Source organism: Globicephala melas, chromosome X, assembly GCF_963455315.2.
Source record: "Globicephala melas chromosome X, mGloMel1.2, whole genome shotgun sequence".
Classification (NCBI taxonomy): Eukaryota; Metazoa; Chordata; class Mammalia; order Artiodactyla; family Delphinidae; genus Globicephala; species Globicephala melas.
In genome coordinates, this window is record NC_083335.1 from 84791998 (window position 1) to 84809421 (window position 17424).

The following is a 17424-nucleotide window of genomic DNA, read 5'->3' on the forward strand; positions in this document are numbered from 1 at the left end:
AGAATGGACCTCAGGAGGGGAGTTTTTCTTTGGGCGGCGGCTCGCCCTGTCGGCTCCCTCCACTGGGTCACCTCTGCCCCCAAGCTGTAATAGAAAGTGTGTGCCTAGAGGGTAGGGGGAGTTGCCACTGTGCACCACCCCCGAACTCCCCCCCACACTGTGTCTAAATGCCTAAATGTCAGACCCGTAGGAGGCCGGTTTGTCCTCCTAATCTCCCTCTCTCATTCTTCACCATTTCCTACCGGGCTGTAGGCTGGGGCGGGAGAGATAAGCGGTCTGGGGTTCAGCATCGCTGACTAACTAACAGATTGACAGCCCCGCCGCCCAGTAGCCGGGCCCTCTTACCCTCTTGCAAACCCCAGTTCCAGCCTTCTCTTCCCTTCCACTCTTTTTCTACCTGAACGTGTCTTTTTGTCCCAGTGGAAGAGGGTCACAGCCCTAAGACTTTTAAACCTCCAGATACACCAAAGAAAACATATATACAATGATACACACTGAGGTCTTGTAAAGGCCAAGGCCTATTTTTTCTGTATAGTCAGAAGAGAGGTTCCTGTAGAGCCGAGGTTGGCAAACTTTTTCTATAAAGGGCCAGATAGTAAATATTTTAGGCTTTGCAAGCCACGTACTGCTGCTGTGACATTTTCTTTCTTCCCTCCCCTCCCCTCCTCCCTCCCTTTCTTTCTTTGCTTTCCTTTCTTTCTTTTCCTTCTTCTCTCCCTCCCCTTCCCTCCCCTCCCTTTCCTTCCCCTTTGTCTCCTTTATTTTCTTTCTTTCCCTTAAAAAATGTAAAAACAGGCTGTAGTCTAGCTTTGGCCTGAAGGCCATAGTTTGATGATCCCTGCTGTAGGGTGTCAGTCTTTGGTTTCCTTTTTCTGGCTGGGATTCTTTTACAGGTTGAGTGCAGAGGTTACATGTTTCCTGAGGAGAGGTATTCCTTTTGTGTGAGGTGTGAGGACAGGGGTTCATGGACAGGGTCAGGTCATTTCTGGTGTTCTTGTACTGGGTCAAGCAAATGTTCCTGGACAGAGTGAGGATAGGGATTCCTATAGTTTCTATAGTGTTGTTCCTCTACTGAACTAAGCAGGGGTTTCTATACAGGGCAGACCAGTTGTTTCTAGGGAGCTCCAGACTAGGGGTTCCCATACAAATTCAGGATGGGGCTCCTTAGACTGCATCATGACAGATTCCTATGAAGAATTAGGCAGCCCAATTCAGGGTCAGCACAGGTGTTTCTGTACAGGTTCAGATCTGTGTTCATATAGATATTAGGATTAGGTGTTCATGTCCAGTTCAGTCAAGAGGTTGTTATTAATTGGGCTAAATTATGTTAGCTGCTGTAAAACCCAGAATCTCGGGCTTCACAAATACATGTTTCTTTTTTTTTTTATAAATTTATTTATTTTATTTTTGGCTGCGTTGGGTTTTCATTGCTGTGCACAGGCTTTCTCTAGTTGTGTTGAGTGGGGGCTACTCTTCATTGTGGTGCACGGGCTTCTCATTGCAGTGGTTTCTCTTGTTGTGGAGCACGGGCTCTAGGCGCGCAGGCTTCAGTAGTTGTGACACTCAGGCTCAGTAGTTGTGGCTCACAGGCTCTAGAGCGCAGGCTCAGTAGTTGTGGCACATGGGCTTAGTTGCTCCGCGGCATGTGGGATCTTCCCGGACCAGGGCTCGAACCCATGTCCCCTGCATTGGCAGGCGGATTCTTAACCACTGCGCCACCAGGGAAGCCCCAATACATGTTTCTTACTCATACAGAATCCACTGTGAATATTTATTACTGGTCATTCATGGACCCAGGCAACTTCCATTTTGCAGTTCTGCTCTCCTCTGAGCCCTTGGAGTTCTCACTATTCAGCAGGTAGATGGGGAAAGAGAAAGTGGGGGACTGTGTGAGAGACTTCTAGGGGCCAGGCCTGGAAGTGTGATATGTCACTCCCACACACAGGGAAGCTCCAGGTGTTTTTATACTGGTTCATTTCTTGGATGTCTCTCAAGTCAGAGGTTCCTGTGGAGGGTGAGAGCGGGGTTTTCTGTACCAGCTCAGGACACAAGTTCCTGCTGGGACTCAGAGGGCGGTCCCACGCAGGGTCAGGACAGAGATCCTGTGCAGAGGTAGGACACTGTCACCTTCAGAGATTCAGGTTAGTGTTTCTACTGTTGGCTCAGGACAGTAGCTCCTATGCAAGGCGAGTGTGGGGCTTCTGGGACAAGCCCAGGGCAGGGGCTGTCATAGAGAGTCACAGGGCTTCCTGTGCAGGGTCAGGAGAGTATTTCCAGAGGGGAAGGTTAGGAGTTCCTGTAAAGGATCAGGTAAGAGTTTCCTATAAATGAGTCAAGTTAAGGATTTCTGTTGAGAGTCAGGAAAAGGTTTTCTGCAGAGAGTCTGATCAGAAGTTCCAGTACAGTTGTATTCAAGGCTTCTTGTAGAGGGTCAGGGCCATGGAGCTAACACAGGATGAGGATGAGAAGCCCTGTACAGTGTCTGGGAAGGAAGTCCTGTGCCAGATCAGGCCATAGGTGCCTGTATCGGATGAGATATGGGCTTAAAGTAGAGGGTCAGGACGGGCGTCCCTGACACAGGGTCAGGAAAGGGTTTTCTGTGTAAGTTCAAGACTGAGGTTCATGTTGAGAGTTAGTCCATGGGTTCCTTCGTACTCTACGGGGTGGGTCATGAGATCAGGATTGTTGTGCAGAGTGACATCATCGGGAGTCGTCAACCGTGGAGGCAAGGGCTTCTACACTCAGTCTAGATTTTCTACACTCACTAGATTTTCTTGTGAGCAAAGTATTTTAAAAATGCTACCTGGAGGGCACGGCTCCAGTACAGTGTGAGGACGAGGTGTCCTGTCCAAGGTCAAGACAGGATTCCTATAAAGAGATTGAGGCTTGGGGAAAGGGTCAAGACAGGCATTTCTGTTAGGGGTGGTACAGGGACTTCCTTACAGTGTGAGCTCAGAGATTCCTAACCAGAGTAAGGCAGAGGTTCCTGTGCCATATGGGAGGACTGGGGTTACTCCTGTGCAAGGTGAGGGCTGGTGTTCCTGTCTGGACTCAGGATGGGTTTCCTGTTGATAATTAGAGAAAGGTTTCCCTTAGAATTCCAGAACCAGATTCCTGTACCAGGCTAGGGCACCCATTCTTATAGGGAGTGAGGACTGGGGTTCCTGAACAAGGCGGGGCCAGGCACATTTCCACACAGGTTCTGAGAGGGGTTTCTTTTTTAAAAATATTTATTTATTATATTTGGTTGCACCGGGTCTTAGTTGCGGCAGGTGGGCTCCTTAGTTGCAGCATGCAGGCTCTTTAGTTGTGGCATGCGAACTCTTAGTTGCAGCATGCATGTGGGATCTAGTTCCCTGACCAGGGATCGAACCCGGGCCCCCTGCATTGATAGCATGAAGTCTTAGCCACTGGACCACCAGGGAAGTGCCCTGAGAGGGGTTTCTGTTCAAGACGAAGACAGGGGCTCCTCCAGGGTAAGAGGGCTGGGATTCCATGGGGCAGCCAGGCAGGAGGCTTTTACAGGGCCAGGGCACGCTCCTGTAAGGAGTGTGGACTACTGTGATTCTCGAGTGGGCTAGTGTGGTGACTTGCTGAAGGGATGCTGTTCTGTTGAGGACAGCTGCTCACGCATACTGTGTTCAGGATGTGCCGGCCCACAGTCCCCACCTCTGGGGCTTCAGGGGGGAGAAGCTGTAAAGAGAAGCAGCCCAGTTAAGTGTGAGCAAGGCTCACTTTGGTAGGGGAGGGTCGCCCATCTAAAATCCACTTCTTAAACTCAGCGTGGTCAGGGCAAGTTCTGAGCCTCAGTTTTTCATTAGTAAAAGGAGCATGAGTGTACTTTCCTTAGTCTTTTTTTTTTTTCAGGTATTCATGAACTAAAGCAACTGAAGCCTCTCAGCATTGCCGACCCACAGTGAGCACTCAGTTAAAGGCGCTGCTTGCTGTTAGGAGCCGTTGGGAAGCCTGAGCCATGGAGCCTGGCTAACCCTGTGCCATCAGCTGTGTGGCCTCGGGTGAACCACTTAACCTGTCTGGCTTAGGATGTCACCTGACTGGGTGACTGTTTCTGTGGAAGCGTTTGTTAAATGGAAGTACAGATGCCACTCTGGGGGGAGCAGTTTACCCAGGTGAGTAGGTGCGTTGGGGAGGGAGATGGTACTGTGGGGAGCTCCCCGACCTCCAGGGTCTAAATATCACCCCCAGAGGCTATTTTGTCCTCCTAATCTACCCCTCTCGTTCTCTACCATTTCCCACAGGGCTGCAGGCTGAGCTGGGCTGAAAGAGATAAGAGATGAGTGACAGGAAGGCCCATGGACAACCTCATGGTCCCATACTGGCCTTCTGACCTTCTTGACAGCTACCATTCCTGCCCCACCCCTTCCTCCCTTTCCTGTCCTCAGCATGTCTAATGTCCCTTGGAAGAGGGTCCCTAGCTTACACCAACTGAAACTATACATGTTAACACTTCAATAAATATGTGTACACAGGGCTGCTCCCATTGTCAGCCACTTAGAGACACTGACATGGCCCACACCACACAATACGCTCACATACACACACAGACTTGCACAGAAATACTTTCATCACCAGACCCACAGAGACATCCTGACACGCAGACCCTCACGGTCACACTGTTATGCCTCACACACTGTCACACAGTAGTTCTTGTTCAACTTTCCAAAATGTGTATGGATCCACTTCTGTGCCCAGTGCATATGCTGTCGTGCTGTCTCAAAGGTCACCCCGAGTGGTGCACAACCCCATGTGTTTCCTCAGCACATGCTGTCACGGGCACACCTCCACGTCTGCTCACACAGTCACCCGTGCCTGGCCTCTTGCAGGCATCTGGAGTCACGCACATCGTCTCATACAGCCTCATCCCTACTGCCCGCTGCACACCAGCTCTCACCACGACGTGTGGCTGCATGTGCTGTCTCATACAACCTGGACGCCGTCACACGCGGTGTCACATATTCTGTCACAATCGTGAAGCGTTGCGTGCCATCTCACATGGTCATACACGGCAGCCACACACTGTCATCAAAGAATCACGGACACTGATACACAACCCCCCACCACTGTTCTTTATTTAGTCCCACACAGACTCACACATTCAGTTTCAGGACTCTGGTGGTTTTATTTTACAAAAGCTTTGAATGTCCACGCCAAGGCTTGTCTGGGGCCCAGAGGGTTGGGTTGGACAGACATCTGGCTACAAGAGGGGAGGGACACCAACCCCTGCCCTGAGGCCATGCTCTGTGCCCTCATGAGCTGAGTGGGGCCACCACAGTGGTGGTGGTGGGAGGCATGGGGCCTGTGGGGAAGGAGCCTGTGGGTGAGCCCAACAGGGGCCCTGGGAAAGGCATGAGGTGGCTAACAGGCCCTGACAGCACCACGGGGCCCAGGCCTTGGTAGAGGTGGGCAGTGCCAGGTGGGCCCAATGTCAAGCCTGAGGCCACCTCCCCACAATTCCCACTACTGCTGCCCCCAGCCACCACCATGAAGCTGCCAGCTGGCCCTTCAGCTGCTCCTGTACCTCCTAGACTCGATCCCCGTTTCTTTTTTCCTTTTCCAGATGCCTTGCGGTTTCGAGTCTGGATACCATCCTTCCGCATGGTCAGTGGTCGGTTCACCTGCCAAGAGGGAGGCCATGGGTGTTTCCCAACTCCACATCTTGCCTCTACGTCTCCTCCAGGGATGCTCTCTCCACCCCACTTCTTAAGAATAGGGAATTGGTTCAAGGACTAGGGAGTGCGCCCCTGGTGTGGCACAGGTATCGTCCTCAAGAATCCCGAGGTTGTGAGGCCCTGAGCTTGGCAAAGCCTTTCAGGCTAATGGGAGCTGCCCCTGGTCTAGGACGGGGGAGTGGAAGTTAGCTGATGGCCAAGGGAGGAGGAGGGAGGAGGGAGCAGGAGGAAGAAAGGAGATGAAGGAGTGGAGGAGAGAGGGGTGGGGAAGGTGGAGGGGGCATGGAGGAAGAGGGAGGAGAATAACAAACGGAGAAGGGAAGGGAGAAGGGAGGAGCAGAAGGAAGGGAAGCGGGAGGAGAGGAGGGAGGCTCCGAGGGGCCCCGGGGCACCTGGTGTAGCTTGTAGTAGAGGCCGCAGGCATTGCACACAGGGTCGCCACTGGCGTTTCTCCGCCACAGTGTGGTGGTGGTTGTCTGGCAGTTGGTGCACTGGGTACCTGCCCGTTTGCTGACAATCTGGGGGAGAGAGAATGTGAGGATGAGCACACTGGTGGGTGGAGGACTAAAAGAGGTGAGGGTCAGGTTAAGGCAGGGTTTCTGACAGGGCGAAGGCTGGGGGTTCTGTGTGGGTGAGGACAGGACTTCCTGGCCGGGATAGGGATTTTGGGTATTATATGGGGGAATACACCAGTAGTACCCAACTTTGGCCATCCACTGGAATCACTTGGGGAGTTAGAAACAGTCCTGTTGCCCAGACGGCATCCCAGACCAATTAAACCAATACATGTGGGGAGGGCCCCAGGCCCTAGTGGTTTCGAAGTGCCCCAAGGTGATCCCAGTGTGAAGCCGAGGATGAAAACTGCAGTGCAGGGAGAGGATGGGGTTCCTGCTTGCAGACTGTGAGGATAGGTTGAGGATAGGCGGTCCCATACAAAGCTGGCTTCCTTTGTGGATGGGGAAGGGGTGGGGGATGTGGGTTCTTGTAGAGCGTGAGGACTGGAATCCCTGCACAGGGTGAGCACAGCGGTGGAGGCAGGCCTGGGTCTTACCAGGCGCTTCTTGGGCCGGATGAGGGGCCTGTTCTGCCCGTTCATCTTGTGATAGAGGCCACAGGCGTTGCACAGGTAATGGCCCGTCCTGTCCCGCCGCCACAGTGGGGTGGCCGTTGCTCCGCAGTTCACACACTCTCTGGCCTCTGGTGGGGTGGACAGAGGGGAAGAGGGAGCCAGGCTCAGTCCAGCTTCGCCCTAGACCACCACCCCCCCACCAACCTCCACCTCCCAGTCCCTTTTAGAGAACCTCACCACAGGGGGTTAGGGGCAGAGTTCCACGAAGCTTGGGGGAGGAATAGGCTGCTGGATTGAGGGGGCTCCCAGTGGGAGAAAAGAAGGTACTGGAAAAGTCAGGGCCCCCATAGGCACTGCTGGGGACCGGAATTGATGAAGGCAGTGCAGGCCCCAGTGTCAAGAGGTCTGGACTCAGCCGCTCTGTCTTTAAGGTCTCCAGGAAACTGCCGCCGCCTTTCCCATCCAGATCTTCTGGGGCCTGGGGAGGGGAGTCCTCGCGGGTGGGGCATGCAGTCGAGGCAGGGTAGAGCCCGGTCTTGCCATAGGCCCAGCCAGCATATGGTGAGCTCCCTGGGATGCCTTCCATACAGTTGAGCAGTGGGTACACCTGAAAGACTATTGGGGGGTATGGAAAAGGAGGAGGAAAGAAGAAGAGCAATCAGTCTAAAGTCATCTTGCTTTCAGGGTCTAATGATGCCCAAGAGCCCCAACATGGTGGCCAAGTTTCCAACCTTTCTGCAGGTGACCAGAATAGCTACTGGCCATTGGGTGACTCCTGGGTCCTGAGCCCCACTGGTCACTCTGGCAACTGAAATAACCTCCAGCCATTTCCAAGTGGGCTTTGAGGATGACTTGTTGGGATTTGGAGCCCATAGATCAGTTGGCAACTCGGGCCACCACCTACTTCCATCATTGCTTCCCAGTATGGCTATCCCAAGATGGCAGGCTGGGGAGCATTGGCATTCCCAGGTCTGGACTTAACTAGGGGTCAGCACAGCCACGTGAAGGCTTCCGGCCATTTTCAGGATGACTTCTTAGTAGGATTCTGCCTTAGCTAAGGGTCTCCATGGCAACCCCAATAACACAGAGCCAGTGCCAAGACAGCTACCCAAAGAAGTTACCTGGGGAGTGTCTGTAGGCCTCAGCATCCCTGTAGTAGGCCAGTGCAGCAGCTGCAGCCGTGGCGGTGCTGGGGGTGGTGGAGGAGGCTGCTGTATCCAAGCCCTCAGGCCCAGAGGGGAAGAAGACCCCCGATTCTGGTGGTGAGGACACCAAGGCAGGGTCCATAAACTGGGGCAGGGGCTCGGAGGTCCCCAGGGCCCCAAGGCCAGGGAACTCCATGGGGCCTCTGGGGTTTGACCTGTGAGAACAGGAGGGGTCCTCAACACAGAAGCCCTCCTCTCCCCTCTCCACCCCTTCTTCCCTCCTTTCTCCCTCTTCCCACTCCATCCCCTCAATCCTCTTATCCCCCCTTTCCATCTCCCTAGTACCCTCCTCTTGCCTCCTCTCCCCCTCCTCTTCCTCTCTCCCCTCCCTCATCTCTCCCTTATCTTCCACTCCATCCTCTCACTCCCATCCTGCTCCTTTCCCCTTCTTCCTCATTTATCTTTCCTCTCCTCCTCTCCCTCTTCTGTACCCTCCTCTTCCTCCTCTTCCCTTTCTTCTCCTCGCCCTCCTCCCTCCCCCGTCTCTCCCTCCTCCCTCCTCTCAGCTGCCCTTCTTTCTCCTCCTCTTCCCCTTCTTCCTTCTCTTTCTACTCCTGCCTCCCTCCCTCTTCTCTCTTCTTCCCATCTTCCTCTCCCCCTCCTCCTCTTCTCCCTGGTCCCCCTTCTCTCCCTCCATCTCTTCCTCCTCCACCTCCCCTTTGCTCAGCCACCTCTCCCCTTCCCCTTTCTATATCTGCTCCACTCCTCTCTCCTTCTCCTCCCTTTCCCTCCCCTCCCATCTTTTGTCTTCATCCTTCTTCTCTCCCTCCCCTTCTGCTCATCTCTTTCTCCCTCTCCTCATTTTCTCCTCTCCTCCTCCTCCTCCTCCTCCTCCTCCTCCGCTTCCTCTTCTCCCCTCTGCCCCCACACTTTCTCCCCTATGCCTCTAAAAGAATCGAGGTGGGGTAGGCTGGGGTGTGGAGCCAGAGTCCCTTGAACTCCTTGGTCACCCCCCTGGACCTTGGGGTTCACCCTCCTGTGCTCCCCAACTTCATCCCTATCTGTTGCATCTTGCCTTCTGACTTTCTCAGAAACCCCATGGTTTCCGGCTTGACTCTCCCCTCCCCCACCTCCGTTGGGTCTGCAGACGGAGGGCCCCTCAGTTCCTCCCTGCTCCATGGGGGGGTCAGTACCCCCACTGCTTATCTCTGCCATCCCCGCCCAACTTTTGAAATCACCCCAAGGCCACTGGCTTCCTCTGAGGAGGGGGACAGGTGGGAGGTGTTCCCTCTACCCATACCCTGTCCCCTGGGGAGGTCTGCCATAGTTCTGCTTTCAAGTTCCTTCAGTCCCCACCATCCTCAGGCCTCAGTTTCCCTATCTGCCGGATAGGAGGTGGTGACAGGGCTCGAGCTAAGACTTAGGAGAAGGCAGCTTGGTCTCTCTGCCCATTTGCCTCTGTCCTTCCCTGTGTGTATCTCTGTCTCCCTGTGTCTCTTTTTTCCTGACCCTGTTTCTTCTCAAGTCTGACTCTCTGTATTTCCCTCCCATTTTTCTATGCTACCATGATACATCTTGCTCTCTCTTTCTGTGCTTTTATAAATGTTTAATGTTTTTCCTCCTCACTTTCTCTGTCCTCCCATGTCTCTGTCTGATTGTCTCTCTCCTTCTTTATCTCTCTTTTTATCTCTTTGTTTCTCTATCTCTTTCTTTGCTCTCTGTATCTTTTTCTGTTTCTCTTTTTCCCTCTCCATTCATCTCTCTGAGTGTCTGTACATCTCTCCCACTCTGTTTCTTTCTGCTTGTTTGTCTCTTCCTTAGTCTCTCTCTCTGGCTCCTCTGGCCTTATTTCCATGTCTGTCTGACTACTCACGTACCCATGAACACACCCTCCTGCACACAGCCCCATATGAAGAGGCAAGAAACCTACCCCTGCCCCTGACTTGCCCAGTGAATCTGAAGGCCTTGGTCTCCCTGTCTGTAGGGTGGAGTGACAAATATAGAGAAGACCATCTTCCTCTGCTTATGTGACCCATTGTATAGACAGGCTAAGAGTTGGGCCCGGGATTAGGGGTTGTGCTGGGCTAGAGATGGATCTGTCAGTGTGCCCACCACCAACCTCCTCTAGGGTCCAGGGCACCTGCTGTCTCTCCCTAGGGAGAGTGTCTTGCCTCCTCATCTCCTCATCCATCTCTTTCCTCTCTGTCTCGCCATGATTCTATCTGTATCTCTCTCTGAGTTCCTGTCTCGCTCTCCTTTTCTGTTCCTGGGTCTCCCCCTCTTTCTTGTCTCTCTGTCTCTCTTACTCTTTCTTTGAGTCTCTGTTTTTCTTCTTTCTCTTCATGTCTCTGTCTTTTGCTTCTTTTCTCTCTCTCCATCTCTCTTTGTTCTTTCCTCCCTTCTCTCTGTCTCTGTTTGTCTCTTACTCTTTTTGTCTCTATCACCACTCTTCCTTTATACCCTCATTCTCACCTCACCACCACCCCCAATCTCCCTCCAGCCCCACTGCCCCCCGTCCCTGCACCTTGTACCTTGGTGGGTCCAGGACTGCCCACCCCTCCCATGGCAGGGGCCCAGCCCCGCCACCCCCAGTTATCACTCTCCAGACAGAGATAAAGTTTATCTCGAGGCTGGGGGATATGAAAGCTCCTTATCAGCTGCCCCACTAGAGTAAGTGCTGCCCCAACGGGCAGCAGGCAGCAGGCCGGCACCCTCAACTCTCCTTCCGCCCAGCCCCTCACCCCAGGTAACGTCCCTATCCCAGCCCTCAAGGGAGGGTCCCTCGGGACTGAAGGGAGCAGAGCTGGGATATGGGGGCAGATAACTCTTGGGAGAGTTTGAGGTGGAGTTTGAGGATTAGGTATGGGGGTGAGGAGTCAGAGTTTGGAGAACAGCTGTGGAGTTTGGGGTAAGCAGATATGGGTTTGAGGAGCAGAGAAGGATCTGCTTGAAAGGTCCCATTTGGGGATCAGAAATAAGTTGGGAAAGCAGAGACAGGGTTGGGGATCAGAGCCAAAGTTTGAGAGAAAGTTGAGAAGCTGGAGATGTAGTTTAGGGGTCGGGGTGGATTCCAAGAGTCATGGAAAAGTCTGAGGGTCCAAGTCTGAGGGGAGCGGAGGTAGAATTTGGACAGGCAGGCAGAAATGTGTCTGATGATTAGAGATGGCTTATGGGAGCACAGGAGGAGTTTGAGAACAGAGATAAAATTGGAGTACAGAAAGAGTTGGGGCCAGAGAGGACACCTGGGGGAGACACAAAAATATTTGGGGGCTAAGATGGGGTTTAGGGAAGGCAGACATGAGGATTCATGTGACAGAACAGATTTTGGGGGGGTAGACTTGGTGTTTGGAGTGACAAAGGGTTGGGGCAGAGATGGTTTTAGGGGATCAGAGAGAAGTCACAGGGAACAAATATGGGGTTTGAGAGGTGGAGATGGGGGTAAGAGCGTGGAGCTAGGGTTTGGCAGGCCAGAGACAGGTTTGGGGGGTCAGAGAGAGGATTGGGGGCAGAGACAAGGATGTTGTGGAGTAGACAAGGGCTTGGGGAGCAGAAATATGTATGGGGGGACAAGAGTGAGCCTTTGTGGAGAATTCAGAGACAGAGACAAGTTTGGGCGAGTGAAAGTCAGATTTGGGGCAGAGGTAGGATTTGGCAGGATGAAAGCATGTTTCAGGGGTCAGAGGTGGGGTATGGTGGGCAGAGTTAAGGGATCGGGGGAGCATAGATACCTTGGAAGGAGTGGATGGGAGGCAGGGCAGAGAGAGGTGGGGTTTGGGGAGTAGATTTGGGGTAGAGATGGGGATTGGAAAGACAGAGGTGGTCTGGAGGAGCTGTCAGGGGATTCAGGGGTGGTAGACACTTTGGGGACCAGTGGTGGGTTGGGGAGCCTAGAGCAAGCTGGGGGAATAGCCTTGAAGTAAGGGGCAGCAGGCCCAGGCTTTGCCTTGCTGGGGGCTCTTGAAGGGCTGAGACTGACCTGGGCTGGTTGGTGCGGAGGGTTCAGCTGCTTTGGGGATGTGGCGAGCTCAGTGTGATCCCAGGGGGTGTCCTGGCTGGCCTTGGCCTTTGAGGCTCCCTTCCTCCTTCCCTCCCTCCCTCCCCTCTCCCTCCTCCCTCCTCCCCAGGGAGTGGCTGGTGCCCCAGTGGGTGGGGCGGGCCAGGGGAGGGGGCGGGCCCCCCTCCTGGTGGGGCACCTCTTGGGCAGTGGGGGCCTTCCTCCACCCCACCTGCCCACCTCATGGATTCTTGGACCCTGTTTGACTTGGGCTTCTGTGGATTTCAGTGTCCAGCCAAACAAAATGGGCTGAAGCCAAGATAAAATGAAAATAGCAGATGTGGTTTCATGACCTCTCGGCTTTTCAGTGAGTGTTTGTAAAGCCCCTACTGTGTGCTTAGCCAAGTGTGGGCTGGGCCCTTATGTATGTGTCTTCCTGGCCAAAGGGAGAGGAGGTATGTGACTGTACCCATTTTGCAGGTGACAAGAATGAGGCTCAAAGAGGTTTGGTGGGAATTTGAATCAAGATGTCCGTGGGACATCTTCAGGACCCAGGCCCACCCTGGGGACCAGGCCAGGACTGGCGGGAGGCAGAGGCACATTCACTCAGCGCCCCACTTGGGGCTTACGCCAGCTCCGGCCTGCCCTGGGGCAGCAGATAAGTCTTATCAGATGGAGGCCAGTGTGGCTGTTGGCTCCGCGGTGGTAACAGGCTGTCTTGGGATGGGGGGCGGGGCTCGGTGGGGGACACCCAGGGACAGCGGCCTCAACTTCTTGCCCGCCATGCGGCGTTGGAGGCGGGAAACAGGTGGGACTTGGGGCTGGTTCCTCTGTGGACCCTTGAGTAGGATAGGGTGGGGGAAGGGAAGGAGGATTGAAGGGATAGAGAAGGGAGAGAGGCAGAGAGACAGAGAGATGGGAATGGGGAGATGCAGATAAACAGAGAGAAAGAGACCTAGAGCTGGGAGGAGACAGAGGGCACGGAAAGGAATGAGAGACAGAAGGGTGAGAGATGCACAGAGAGAGCCGGAGACAGTTACGGACAGATAGAAAGAGGGGCAAAGAGAGCGGGAGGCAGGTAGAGATGGACAGAAGGGGAAAGATAAAGCCTGAAAGTGACAGAGGCCAAGGATACAGGTGGAGAAACTGAGAAGGGAGCAAAAGATGATGTAGAGAGGGGGACAGAGACAGAGATTCAGAAACAGAGAGTCTGAGAGGAAGTCCATGAGACCCCAGGTAGCAGCCTGGGGTATGCCCTGGGCAGGTGGTGCCAGGGTGGGGTGGGAGGGGGTGTGGATTGATGTGGACCCATGTGGCCTGTGGCTCTGCCCTCAACTTGATGAGAGGGACCTCCAGAGAGTCACTGGACCCCTGCGCCTCAGTCCCCACCTTGTTGCCCTGTCCTGCCTCCCCCAAATAGTAACAACGGTGACAAGGACCAGTGTCTCATTGCTGACACAGACCTGTGCCTGGCCTGTTCTGGGCACTTTCCCCATGTAAAATCATTGAACACACATGTATGCAGTAGGTGTCCAACTTGGGTCCCTGTAGTGGGTAAGACTAACCAGTCAATGGCCCTGGGACTCCATGGGACAGGGAGCTCCCCTGACCACCCATTCTGTAGATGAGGAAACTGAGACCCACCAAGGGCAGAGGGCAAGGATGGAGCCCTGGGTCAGTAGGGTCTGCTCAGTCACTGGCCCACCCCAGAGGGAGTTTACCATCCTCATCTTACCTCTCTGGGCCTCAGTGTCCTCATATGCAAAATGGGAGATTTGAGGAGGAAAGAGAGCAAGGCCATTTATTGAGCTCCTGCTCTGTGCCCCACTCTGTGCCAAGCCCTTGTCAGTAAGAACAAGGACAAAGACTCCTCTGACTCAAGTGGCGATGGTTTCAGGACATCCACTCTGGAGCCAGTCCACCCTCATTTATAGGCTGCCCTTATCAACGACTGGCGTGTGGCCTTGGGTGAGTTACTGTCCCCTCTGGACCTCAGTTCCTCATCTGAAGAGATGGGGTAATAATAGCGGCTACTCCATAGGGTGATGAGGGTGACTAAATGAGATTTAATCCATTAAGTGATTTTAACTCATTTGATTCTGAAATCTCAATAAATATTAAGTATTCTTATTTATTCATTGAGTACCTACTGTATACGAAGGATAGTATTTGGCCCTTTTTTATCAGCACTACTACTAATTCTAGTACTAATGCTAATAATATGCTGACACCAATACCAGTACTAATTCTAATTACTACTATTCTAATATTGATATGAGCACTAATGCTAGTTTTCATAGTGACAGTAATAATAATACTAACTGTAATCTAACATGAGTACTTTATGAATATTAATACTAATTCTAGAACTAATATTCATTTTAATTCTATCAACAACGCTAATGGTAATAATAATAATAATTCTGATACTAATACTTTTCCTAGCATTAATATAATAACAACAGCAGCATTATTTTGCCCTGCCACCCCAGGCACTGTACTAAATGTTCTTCATGCATAATTTTATCCTATTCTCACCAGGTCCTTGTGGTATAAGTGCATATAATTGCCCCCATCTTCTAGACTGGGAGTAGGTGCAGAGAAATGATGTTCGTCTAAGGCCCTGGGTTCTTGTCTCAGCTCTGACTGATTTGTTGCATGATTCCTGGGGAGGCCACCCTCTGAGCCTTAGTTTCTTTGCCTGGAAAATGGGTATAATCATAGAATCCACCTCAAATGTTGTTGAAAGGCCACTCAACACAGGGCCTGCCTGCACGCCATAAATGGTGAGCTCTGTAGTGGTAACTCTCCTCATTGTTACTATTACTAGAAATAGCGGTTGCAATGTTGGGATGAGGTAGGGAAAGCTGCCCCCCCTTGGGAAGGGCAGGCTGGAGGCATGTCTCAGACAAGGGTTTGGCTGCTGGACCTACAGTCCATTTCTTCATAACTGGAGCAGAGAAAGGGCTCAGGAAGGGAAGTAAAGGGTGGGGAGTGGGGGCCTCAGGGCTCTGCCTCCATCAAGGGCCAAAACCCTGTGGCTCTGAGGCCAGGCCTCACCCCATTCCCTCCCCCATCCCTGTGGAGGGGGCATAGGCCCAGAAGCCTGTGGCGGCAGTTCAGCCAGCAGGGAGGCAGCTGGGAGTGGGCAGATAAGGGAATCGGCAGGGCCAGGCCAGGCTTTGGGGGAGACCGACGAGGGTGGGGGCAGGGGTGGGGGTGGGTGTTTGGGCCAAGCATCCTTTCCATCAGGCCTCCATTTGAGACTCAGCCCCAACGGCCTTTCTTCCCCTCTCTTCCCGGAAGCCTTCCCTGACTTGTTCCCTCCCTCCTGGCATCTTCTGGGGCTCCAGAGCTTGGTCCAAGCCCATGGCATTTGGATTATTCTTGTCTAAATCCTACTTGGTCATGGTGTATAATCCTTTTATATGTTACTGAATTCTATTTACTAGTATTTTGTTGAAGATTTTTGTATCTATATTCAAAAGAGATACTGGTCTATAGTTGTCTTTTCTAATTATGTCTTTGGTTTTGGTATGAAGTAATGATGGCCTCATAAGTTCATTCCCTTTTATTGCCAAGTAATAGTCCATGGAATCGATATACTATAGTCTGGTTACCCATTCATCTGCTGATGGACATCTGGGTTGTTTTCAGTCTTTTTCTTATTACAGCAAACCTGTAACTTACAAACTCATATGTCTTTCTCTGTGCACACACACGTGGAAGAGTTTTTTCCTGGGGCAGGGGATACCAGTCTATCCATCCATCCACCTACCCAACCATCTATCCATCCACCCATCCACCTACCCATTCATTTATCCACCCATTTGCTGCCCTTCCTTCCTTCTTTCCTCCCTTCCATTCTTTCCTTCCTTCCTTCCATAAATCATCTATCTCTAGGCATATAACATCTGGGTCCAAGACAAGCTGTTTTGTAAAAATAGGCAGGAAACCTGCTGCAGCCTTTGGCAAAGCCTTTCGTGTGCTGAAACTCACATCCTTAACCATCCTCTATTCCCAACATTTTGGGGGCTCCCTGGGAGTTTACTCAGAGGGCATGGCTGAACTACCACCTGGAGACTGTTTAGAGACCAGAGTCCACAGGACTAGGGGCTCCCTCACCTCCAGGAGATCCTCATATGTACTCCTTCATCCATCTCTTATTTGCTCAGGGACCGTACTCTCCCCTTTCCTCTTTTCCGGCCTCATTTGCTGTTTCCTCCTCTTGTTCCAGAACTCTAAATGTCCCTGGGCCTCTTCTCTAGTTGACATTTTCTCTCTTGGTGAACTCATCCAGTCTCCGTCTTCAGAGTATCTCCAGAATCTAACCATTTTTTTTTTTTATCACCTCCCCTGCCAGCACCAGGATCGCTCACCTGGACCACTGCAGTGGCCTCCTCCTCAGGGTCCCCCAGCTTCCACCCTCAACCCTGCAGTCTATTTTCCTCACAGCAGCCAGAGGAAGCCTGTTAAATCCTAAGTCAGATCATGGACCTCCTCTGCTCAAGACCCTCCTGCGGCTCCCCTGTCATTCAGAGTAAAACCCAGAGTCCTCTCCATGGCCCGTGAGGCCCCACGTGATCTGTGCTTCCACTTCTCCCACCTCACCTCCTGCCGCTCCCCCTCACTCACTCTGCTCCGCTGAACGGCCTCCTCCTCGCTGTTCCTCACACATATTAGCCACGGCCCCTTCATGCCTCAGGGCCTTTGTACTGGCTGTACTCTCTGCCTGGTATGCTCTTCCTCCAGCTATTGGCGCGGCTCCCTCCCTCATCTCTTCAGGTCTGTGCTCAAATGTCTCCTTAGTGAGGTTTCCCCTGACCATCCCATTACACGTTGGAAACTGCCCCAGTGATTTTTATCTGTGTCACCACTTTTCCATATTTTCTTTTTCTCCAAAGCACTTATCCTCTAACACCCTTGATATTTTCCTTACTTAATATTATTTCTTTTCTGTCTCTCCCACTAGAATGGCAGCTCCACAAACATAGATGTGCTTATCTCTTCTGTTCAACACTGTGTCTCCAATGCCTGGAACAGGGCCAAGCACGCAGTAGGTGCTCAATGTATGTTTATTGGTTGGTTGACTGAGTAAATGGTGGGGGAAGGGAACAGAAACAGAGGAAATTTGTTCTTGTCCCATCTGTCTACTCTGTCAGGAGCTGAGCCTCAGTTGAGATGAGTCTGAATGTACCAGATCCAAAGGTAGAAAGTGCCACATTCCCCGGGGATGAGACCAGCTAAGGCGCTCCAGGACGAGGTAGTATCATCTGGGCTGTGAAGGCCCCATGGGAATCACAGAGATCTTGGGGTTCAGTCAAGCCAATGTGGTGGAGGAAACAGCAGGCAGCACTTGGAAGGAGTGAGAGGAATCAAAAAGGGTGAAAAAGGATGGGCTCACTGACAAGGAGAAATCTGTCAGGGGCCTTGAATCCGAAGGCGATGACCCTAAATTTGGTCCTCAACGATGTCATACCCTGGTCACTGACCCCCAAACAGCTCAGAGACCTCACGTCCTAGACA

The 17424-nt window shown here is 52.5% G+C and overlaps 1 protein-coding gene across 1 annotated transcript; it reads right to left on the bottom strand.

Moving 5' to 3' along the window:
• Nucleotides 1-5141: 5141 nt before the first annotated feature.
• On the bottom strand, nucleotides 5142-8100 carry GATA1 (GATA binding protein 1). Its single transcript, XM_030846767.2, has 5 exons — nucleotides 7881-8100; nucleotides 6997-7374; nucleotides 6742-6887; nucleotides 6083-6208; nucleotides 5142-5636 (listed from the first exon to the last, which is right to left on the bottom strand). The coding sequence occupies exons 1-5, from the start codon at nucleotides 8098-8100 to the stop codon at nucleotides 5268-5270; spliced, it is 1239 nt and encodes a 412-aa protein (XP_030702627.1). The 3' UTR covers nucleotides 5142-5267.
• Nucleotides 8101-17424: the final 9324 nt, after the last annotated feature.

Bases quoted from the DNA above. Each gene is read 5' to 3' on its own strand.
- GATA1 (XM_030846767.2), bottom strand. From the start codon at position 8,100: ATGGAGTTCCCTGGCCTTGGGGCCCTGGGGACCTCCGAGCCCCTGCCC. The intron at 6,888-6,996 runs GTGAGGTTCTCT...CCACCCCACCAG, and splicing joins TCTGCCCCTAACCCCCTGTG to AGGCCAGAGAGTGTGTGAAC. The intron at 6,209-6,741 runs GTAAGACCCAGG...TCTCTCCCCCAG, and splicing joins TCCGGCCCAAGAAGCGCCTG to ATTGTCAGCAAACGGGCAGG.